This window comes from Cynara cardunculus, unplaced genomic scaffold, assembly GCF_001531365.2.
Source record: "Cynara cardunculus var. scolymus isolate 2C unplaced genomic scaffold, CcrdV1 Un_Scaffold_326, whole genome shotgun sequence".
Taxonomy (NCBI): Eukaryota; Viridiplantae; Streptophyta; class Magnoliopsida; order Asterales; family Asteraceae; genus Cynara; species Cynara cardunculus.
In genome coordinates, this window is record NW_020200571.1 from 55,287 (window position 1) to 65,609 (window position 10,323).

At 34.6% G+C, this 10,323-nt stretch overlaps 1 protein-coding gene across 3 annotated transcripts; it reads right to left on the reverse strand.

Moving 5' to 3' along the window:
• Nucleotides 1-4,714, reverse strand: LOC112501620. Of its 3 annotated transcripts, none has more exons than XM_025105303.1 (3): nucleotides 4,549-4,714; nucleotides 3,195-3,397; nucleotides 1-404 (listed from the first exon to the last, which is right to left on the reverse strand). In XM_025105303.1, exons 2-3 carry the CDS (start codon nucleotides 3,374-3,376, stop codon nucleotides 218-220), a joined length of 369 nt encoding a protein of 122 aa, XP_024961071.1. In that variant the 5' UTR covers nucleotides 3,377-3,397; nucleotides 4,549-4,714; the 3' UTR covers nucleotides 1-217. The 3 variants fall into 3 exon arrangements, with proteins under 3 accessions (XP_024961071.1, XP_024961072.1, XP_024961073.1); XM_025105304.1 differs by having other exon boundaries at nucleotides 3,195-3,394; nucleotides 4,549-4,693; XM_025105305.1 differs by having other exon boundaries at nucleotides 3,195-3,381; nucleotides 4,549-4,689.
• Between the last annotated feature and the right edge of the window lie 5,609 nt (nucleotides 4,715-10,323).

Here is a 10,323-nt window from a genome sequence, read left to right on the forward strand (position 1 = left end):
AGAAAATGAAGACACTTCCAAAACAACTGCAAGAGAAAACAATTCTTGTCATTCTGCAAACACTTTGAAATAGAGTCATATTACCCTAAAGATGCAGATTATTGATGCAACTGCCTTCAAAATTTCCAAAAAATAATGTAAAACATTACACAGAAAAGCCTTTTATAGTTGTTTCCGGAAAACAGCTTTTTCTTTTCCGACTTTAATCTCTCATTAATCAGACATAGTAACCGGTGAACGTGAACCCCCTTCCAACAATCTCACCCGCACAAAACCATGCAAAGCATTCCAGCCCAAACAAAGCCGCGATTCCAGCTTGCTCAACGTGCAGCTCTTGTTTGTTTTTCCATAAATTTTTCACATGATCCAGCTCTTTCCAGAATGACTCGTTACGCCTAGGGAGGCTGCAGTAAATATTCACATATATCAGTCAGACATGGATTTTTGTACCCAATTTTTCGTAATAGAAACCTTATATATACCATGATTTTTATTTAACCCAAAGAAGAAAAAGGAACACTCGGAATCTCTTACTAGATTGTATTCTATGGGTCCCACATTAGGAACCACCACAATCGGGGTGAGTTTGGTATGCGGCATTAGACTGTGATTGGATAGGACATGACCTCCAACCAAAATAGGTGTAACAAAGATCAGGGAGACGACTGATGAGGTTGGTAAATTACTAAACTATACCTATGTCAAATCAAAACCTTAAAACCTTCCTTAATTCTTTCACCTGCCTACCTTACTCTCGCCCGCCTAGTCCAGTCTGCAAACCAAACAGACCCTCGGATTACTGATGAACACATACCCATTCCTCACATGGAATCCCGAATTCTCTTGTATGGAGGTAATACAGCAACAAGTACCATAAGCTACATAGGCCTCAATATGATGATCCAAAAACCAGGCAAGTCATATTTACCACCACCATCAAATAAGAATGTTTTTTTCTAAACCAAACGAGTCAAGTACATCCCATCGGGAGGTGGTGTATTGAGAGATGGGATGTACGCATACCAGTACTTCACCGCAGAGAGTAGATTGCCTATTTCCATGAAGACCGCTGGGTTGCAAAAAGTGTGCGAAACAGAATGTTTGCACAAAAGGTCTGAACAAAATGAAAAAATGGAGATGAAATTAAAAAAGGAAAGAAGATTACGGCTAGTCTGCTAGAGACGAATATGAAAACATGCTTTTTTCTATTTATCTTCTTTTTTGAACAGCAGCGACTCCTCGGCTGAGCCCACTATCTCCGCATCAACCATGTACAGTTGGCTACTGATTATGCATCGTCTAAACTTTTAAAAAAATATTCTTGCTTTTATATGCATGTGAAACAAGATTTGTGTTACAAATTGCTACTGATTATCAACAAAACTAGGGTAAGATTTGATTATTCACTCATAACCAAATAATAATGAGACACTCTGGCTTTCGAGAGGCCAAGAACTCTCCTAAGGATTAAACCCAATTGATTACAAAACTGATAATGGTTTCCACCCTCCTATTTATACCTCTCCTAACACCCGACTTAACTTATGACTAATTGACCAGCCCCCTATTATCCCTACCATAGTACCATCTATATGTGTAACAATTTGGTATCAGACAAGAGATGCTTAAGTGATTGGTTAGTTGTTTGGAGTAGGGACTCAAACTGCTAATCTTAGTCTAGTTTTTTCTGATATATAATATTTATACACGGCAAAGAGAACTCACATAATTCTCACCTTTGGTGAGACTTGAACACCCCCCCCCCCAAGGCAACCTCCACAGTAGAGTTAGGGGGTACCACCAGACCAATGATCCTTTGGTTAATCTTAGTCCAGTTTTGTGCTCATTATTGAGCCAGACTACAAAAAGATTAAGACTAATAAACTCCCGTAGATAAAAAAAAAAAAGATTAGCAATGTTTGTGAAGTAATATAAAACAAGTCAAAGACTATTAAAAAGATCAAGCCCAATTCCAATAATTTCTAGGTCCAGTCTACCCCTGTAGGCTCCATTACCGATCTCACATATAAAGTTCAACTTAAAAATATTATCATTTTAAGTACTGAATGTTTTCACCATTCTAGCTCTAGTTCACCATTAAAACTAAAGGAAATAATATATAAACATAGTCGGTGTAAAACTATCCCAAAAGCTATATAGAAGTGTCAACACAATAAAACTAGTTCCGCACTCTTGCTAGCTGCTTCAAAAGTAACAAAGAACAATTTATACATGCATTAGATTTAAACTCTAGCACTACCTCTCATCAAAATTCTTTAAAAAGTTCCTCAGTCATCATACTTGAAACGGAAACAGATCGTTTGCGAAAGTGAATTGAAAGCTTGAGTGGCAAAACAAAGATTAAGACAGGTGATATAGAAAAACACTTCTTGAATGGAGCTTCAACAAAAAGAAAGTGCAGCTCAATGTTGTTGTACCACAAAGTTAACATAAACAAGGATGAAAGAATTAATCTGAGCCATATCTGACAGTGCATTTGATAAACTTAAATGGAGGGGAGCATGTACAGGTGACAGCAGATAGCACATAGCACATTGTTGGACTTGCATAGGCACACTAAAAGGACCAAGTTGCATCAGTATAAAACAATATTGTTCAAGCATTGATTATAGCCACATGTAATGCTAATCGATCCTTCAAAGAAACAACAAGCACTGTAGCTTATGTTAAGCGAGATCTAACAACTCCAAATTTCCCTAGAAATCAAGGCCTTAAGCTCAATATTGGTTTTAAAGTAGGCACCCAACTGGAAAGATTAGATTGAATAAAAAATCCAAATCTTGAGGGTGTAAACACAAAATTCCTCAAATACACAATGTTATTTCTAACCGTAAATACTAATTCAGGCGAATTTGGTTTCAAAATAAATAACCTCTAAAGTAACATTATTGTGTGTTAACATACGATATCAGAACAAACTTTTCACATGCACTTCACTATCCCACGTGTTGTGTTATCAGCATATGCAACAGTTTAGGAACAACAACAAAATGTATTGATGAATAACGAGTCAAACTATGAAGTTAGCTACATGTAGAACCAGAAATAATTAAGAAAACACAAATAGCATCAAACTATAACGTAAAATGCTTGTGTATTGACCATGGCTTCATGAAATGGCAAGTAGAATAGAAATTCAACTTAAATCAAGACACAAGGTCCATAGAGTTAACCTGGCAAGACGAGTGTAGAGCAACTGTTTGGACAACTCATTGCATTTCTCAACAGTGGCTGGCTCCTGAATGTACTGTTTGTTCTGCTCCAACAGCTGCTTGTAGTAAGTAGTTCCATGCTTGGACAAAAATTGTGATGCTTGACCTGCCTTAGATTGCAATTGCTTCAATTTTGATGCCATCCTAACTGCAATTGACGCCTACTGTGGTGAATTGAACATCCAAATATGAGACAATACACACATAATTGTATTAATAACACAAAAGAATCATCCATCCAATTATATAAAATCTTTAATAATCAAATACAGAAAGATTAAAAAATAGATAAATACGAAAACCATGAATTCATACTACCAAAACCAGACCAAGCTATTTAAAACTGCAACTGATAGTTCCCCCCCCCCCCCCCCCCYCCCCCCCCAAAAAAAAATTATATTTCTTACTTTTTTTGACAGGGTTAAAAAGGCACTGTTAGTATAAAAGTAGTGAAATCCAGTTGAGCAATCAGTAGTGTTATAGTAAATACACTAGGTAATCGACCTCCACTAGCATCTAAGTAGACAAGTCAGGAAAATGGAACTATTAACGAGCACACAATGCCTCAATTTAGACCAACATTGAAACAGTGCTTGCAAATTTGACATTAATGGTGTATCATCATTCATTATTACCAACAAAAGGTCTCATTTACATACCTAACACTTGTTGCTATAAATTTAACAGATACTCATCTTTCGACAAACAATAATCCACTTCCCAACCAATGAAAGAAGGTCAAAACAAGAGTCCTTTACAGTGTAAATTGCTTCTCGAGTTAGGCCTCACACTCCAATAATTTTGCTCTTCTTGAAGTTCAGAAAGGGGATTCCAGTGAGGCGGATGATTACAAAATTGAAGTTATATGCTTTTTCAATTTGGATTATAGAGAGTAATCTATTTTGTAGAAAGAATAAACCCCATCAGGCTTAGCTGATTATTATACCCAACAAATGTACAATCAATTAATATGAAAAAATCTTCTCACATACTTGAATTCACATCAAACTAATTATATGAAACCCACACTCAACCGGTCAATCAAGCCTCAAACACAAATAGAGTTCAAAACTCGTAGAAAATTCGACTATAATCAAAACCCTAAATCGCAAACCACTTACCACCAATCAATCATTTCAAATTTACACAGATTCACACACAGACAATCGTAAAACGACATAAAACTACAATACAATACATGGCAGCAATAGATCTAAGCAAATCGTATCAAAAAACCTAACAAAACACAAACCCCAAAACGCGAAAAGTGAAGAGACAAACAATGTATATGATGACTCATGGAGATAGTGTGTACCTCAAATCAGAAAGTGATGAAAGCAAAGCCGATCCGAGGCCTTTGCTTCTCTCGCCGATCACCTGTAAAACGTCTCCGAGAGAGAAGCTTTGGACTTGTGCACGATGAGAGAGAAAGATCGTATCTCAAAGTGATTTTAAGCTCGTTTTTACGATCACACAGTTCCTTCTCAAAGTGATTGTCGAGAGATTACCATTTCTATGATTATGTAAGCATCAAATCGCAAAAATATGCCTCTCCCAAATTTATGCTTTCACTTTCGCTCTTCTAAATTTATGCCCCTTTCACTTTTTCTTCACAAAATATCTTTGAGTAAATTACAATTTTCATCCCTCTAGTTTGTTTGAAATTGCTATTTTTGTCTTTTATGTTTTTGAATTATGGTTTTAGTCTCTATGTTTACAATTTATTGTTGTTTTTCATCCTGAGGTTAATTCCAACAATTATTTATACTATCTTATAAACCAGATTTATCAAAAGTCTTAAAAACAATTTTTAATGCATAAATACTATATATTTATGCACAAAGTCTTAAAAACAACTCATAATGCATTAAGTATTACTACTTTATGCATTCAGTCTTAAAATATTTTAATCTACAATTAAAATAACATATAGTACAAGTTACCAATGCACATTATTACCTTTTCTTTTCATGTTTTCAAGATACTTTTGACACCTTTCACTCATGTCTTCACCCTCTCACATCTCTATGTCTTCTCCCCAACCCCCCAACGTGAGATTCAAACTGATATTCATGAGTTATTAAAAGTTATCTCATTTAATTGCTCTAGAACTCTCGCTCTCACTGTAACATCCCATTCTAACAGGTTAGATAAATATTTAGTTGTTTGAAAGTTTGGAGTAGAATTGTTTTATAGTGTTAATCTAGGGGGTTATAATGTCCATCCCTTAATTTAGTATTAATATAAATAGGGGTTTTAAAGAAAAGAAAAAAAAAGAAGGTTTTGAAGAAGTCGGAAGAAGGAAGAAAATGGCGATGGAAGACATCTAGGGCTTCAAACTTGTTTCCTACAAATTAAGGTAAGTTCTCTATGTTTTAGTTTGATTTCTTGACATATTTGATGTTTAGGTTAGTATTAGATTCAATTTTTGGGTTTTTAGGGCTCAAAATCGAGTTTTAGTCGGCTGTCATRAGAGGACAGCCGTGTATATGTGTAATTTCTGTTGAAGACCCGGTTTTATGATGTACATTAAGCCCCAATTGAGTCCAAATGTGTTATATCTTTACTTTGTTGCATTGGAACCTAAAATCCTTCAAGGATTGGAACAAAGTGGGTGTTATACATCTTGATAGTAGAAGTATTTTGTTGGGTAAGTTTACTTCATGTTTAGGATAGTTTTGAGTTCACCTAAGGTGTTCAATCATGAGTGGAAGTTGATAAATTATTATCTTTGACAATCTTTAAAAGTCAAAGTTTAGTGATGAACTTTAAGACATTGAAATCATCATAAAAATGTTAAGATGTTTGATATGGTTTGTTTGTTGGTATCATTAAAATRTTATTAGATGGAATGAAGAAGAAAGTTTCCACTCAAGCATGTTTTTGATGCTAGATTAAAGGTTATATTCAAAACAGTTGATTTTTTCTAAAAAGTCAAACTGTTTTGCTTAATTATAACATTGAGTCGTTTTATGCGAAATTAAGGATTGAAATTCTRTGGATATAGTTATCATAAGCATAAAAAGGTGTTACAATGATCCTTTCAATGTTTCTTATGGGTTTTGATGGATTTTCAAAGTTAAAAGTTTTTTTTAGTTCGGTTTGATCAATATGTGAAAGCCTATGCATTAGTTAGGTTGTAAGTGCAACATTGAATGTGTGAACCTTCTAAACATATTTTAAAGTGTATGTTAAGCATGTTTTGAAGGTTAGAATAGGAACCAAGAGCCTCGGGTGAAATATGAGCAAGTTATCGGACTAAGTTAGTTGGTGCTGAAAATTTGTAAAAATTGTATAAAATCACTCGTAACTCGGATTTAGACGTGTAATATCAATCTGGAACTGTTATGAAAGCTTCTACAATCAATATGTTTTGATCATGAGGTAGTTAGGGCTCTAAATAGGTCAAAAAAATGAGTTTTTGCACARCTGTCCATTTTTGACTCAAATGAAAGTTTTGTTTCTTCTAAACCCATGTATGAAAAGGTTCAAAGTCCATTTTTGAGTGGTTCTTGTCGGTATGTATATTAAGATAAGTAAGTCGTCTAAATCTTTTGTTAGGATRTTTGTATTGATGTGAGAACCGTGCGTGTGGATTGTTTAGGTAGCACGGTGGATAAGCAAGTTGGGCACCGGGTGGATCTCAACTAAATAGGCTAAGGTGAGTTTCAAGTAGATTTTAATGAGGTACACGTCAAACGTAATTACCTTTACATAATTTACTTTATTTGACGTATTTTAGTGATTAAAGTAGAAAATGCATGATTTTAAATGATGTTATGAAATGAAGGTATTGATGTTTATACAAAGTGACTTTATACATATTAAGAATGCATTGTGATTTATATATTTACTCACTGAAATGAGAATGGTAGATCCAGATCTGGCGACTTAGGGTCACCCCCTTTGTTGCGTTTGTATTGGGGTCGCTCCCTTTACAGTAAATGGGTTGCTCCAATTGGTAATGTATTGGAGTACCGTGTATGGATATATATGCGCCAGGTACTCGGCTAATAGGTATAGTGTCAGGTGGACACATTGCGCAATGGTGATTATACCGAAATTAGTCTAACGGATAAGTGGACTGCTGAGTAGTGCTCCTCCACTGATTCCGGTTGTTATGGGTCACCCCCATACTGTGTGGTATTCATAGAACTTTGTAAATATTGATTGGCTGCTTACTTATAATGATTTGGTTGAACTTAACATTTATAGGTAAGTCATGCATTTTTGTTTGATAGTATATATTACTTGAAATATTATATTGTGAAAATTCTTGAATTCACCAGGCATGTAGCCTGACTTGTTTTGTTTGTCGACGTGCATCTCAGGAACTGGTTCAAGTGATTGTGCTAGCAACATTCTTGGTTATTATAAGGCTAGCAGGTAAGTTCATAGGATGATGCAATGCTTGGGACTTTTGGAAGCTTAATCTAGTTTGGGAAACTGTATTTTTTTGGAAGAATATGAAAGTTTTATACCTTGTAAATAGTCGTCTTTATAAAGACTAGTTAGTAATCATAGCTTTTGTATGGTCAGTTATTTTGCAATCATTACATCTGCAAATGTTTTCAGGTAAAAAAAATGGCAAATCACGACTTTTCGTATGGGTCATGCCGAATTTTTGCCAGAAATCTTTTTTTTTTTTAATCTAAGTATAGGGCGTTATACTCACTCTCGATCTCTTGATTATTTGCTCTTGTTGTAAATCGAACACATTTGTGGAGTCGTTTAAATATGTTGGATTTTAAACTATCATACAATTTTTTCCATCAATAGACTGTAATTGGAACCATAACTCTTATTTATTCAAATTGTATTAATATGTAAAGAACAAATGTAACCTATATCATTGTTAAATCTTCTCTAATAAAACAGTGAAACTTCAAATCGTTAAAATTCACGGCTTCCGCCGCATTGCGCAGGTACACAACTAGTTTATTGTTAAGTATGAGTATACGACATACGATAACAACAATAAATTGTAAACCACATAGACTACAAAACAAAATTTTGTAAATCATACGAACGAAAACTAAAATTTTCGAATACACATATTACAAAACAAAATAGTCGTTTCTAACAAACTGCATAAACAAAAAATGTAATTTACTCCAAAAGTCAAAAGTGTCTGGAGGTCCCAGATTCAAATCCAATGAGAAATAAAAATCCCTTGTGGCCACGGAGGTTCAAATGCGGTGATTTCGGGCTATCCGCAAAGCAGATGGTCGTTCGGGAATTAGTCAGCTCGCATAACGAGTTGGATATCCAAGTTAATAAAAAAAAAACGTAATCTACTCTATGTTTTATTTGCTTTATATATCGTTAAAATAATTTTCCTCTCTTATTTATTTTACGATCATTTACGACAAATATAGATTTTTAAATTTTGCAAGCGTGTTTATCTTGACAAAACTAAGCAATGTAAATAATCATCTTGTTCGAATTACAAGTCAAAAGTTACGATCTTTTGAAGTTCTTACTGCAAAAAAAAAATGATTATCAAATTTTTCGTGAAATAGTTTACGACCATTTATCGAATGTTTAAAAAAAATTTAGGGGCCGTTTACCAAACGTTTTACTCGGGTAAGTGAACACCAAGTCATTTTACCTTACCGGATGAATATGGTAAAGATCAAGAATATTACCCGGTAAGAGCGAGATAAGGACCAAGAGTCTTACCCCGTAAGTGAAGACGACGACTCTTACCACGATAAGCGCTTACCGAGTAAATTGTTGCATACGATATCGTTTTGGTGGACTAAAATCTTATCCGAAAAGTAAATAATAGCGTTAAATTTACCGATAAACGTTTTACCGGGTAAGTGTTTGGTAAACGGCCCCTTAGCTTAACAAATTTTACCAGCTTGTATATCTTGGAGAAATAAACTAGATTCATAAAATAAGATTTCGATCCAAGTTACTTGTCATCAGTTATCCCTCCAGATAGTTTACTACGAAAAATGGTTACAAATGCTTACGATGGGATTATGAACTGGTTATGCAAGGTCCTACATCGATTCGGGAGGGGAATAAATATTGCCTTAGAAGGCACCAGATACCTCCTCTATCATATCCGTTTTAAAACTGTGAGTCCAGGTGTGGACAAAACGAGCAATATCTAGTATGTTTGGCCTGGAATGTTACAAATGGTATCAAAATCAGGAACAAGATTGGTATGTCAACGAAGACGTTGGGCTCCATAAGGAAGTGGATTGTAAGATCCCACATCAGTTAGGAAGGGGGACATATGTGTTTTAAAACTGTGAGTCTAGGTGTGAACAAAACGGACAATATCTGGTACGATTACATCTAGATTATGAATGTTTGGAAGATGAACCAATCAAATAAATCCATTTCTAAACAATTTATTATATGATTATTTTTTTGTTTCATCTGGACATTAATAACTTGATTATTTTTTGCTAATAGTAAATATAATGGTTTCTATTCGAGTTATGGATCAATAATTACAACCTCCTGAAGCCCACTGCAAAAATGGTTTATGAAATATTTACCATGATATTATGAGTTGGTTACGACTTATGATGGTCTCGATTCTCAAATCTCAGTTGCGTGTATATCTTAAAAAAACGAGCAACTTCGAAAATATATCTCAGTCCAAATTACGAGTCAAGAGCTACGTCCTCTCAAAGCTCGCTATGAAAGCAGTTATGAGATGTTTACAAACAAGTTATGATGATCTAAATTCACAGATTATCTGCTTGTAGATCTTGAAATAAAAGAAACGATTTCAAAAAAATGTCGCTTTCGATTCAAGCTATGAGTCCACAAATGATACCCGGTTTATAAAAAAATTAATGCAAAAAGAAAGTCGAGTGAAAGGTCTCTTACGGAGACAAATTAAGAGAGTATGGTTAGAGCATCTCCAACAGATATGTTAAAATAAAGATTTTGGGTATTTTACAATTTTCTTGCTCCAACAATTATGCTAAAATAGAGAAAAGGAGAAAGCTAATATATGACAATCTCCAAATTAAGAGAAATCTCTCTCTCTCTCTCTCTATCTCTTTCGAGAGAGAGAGAGAGAGAGAGAGAGAGAGAATATCAATATTTGTTGCCAATAAAG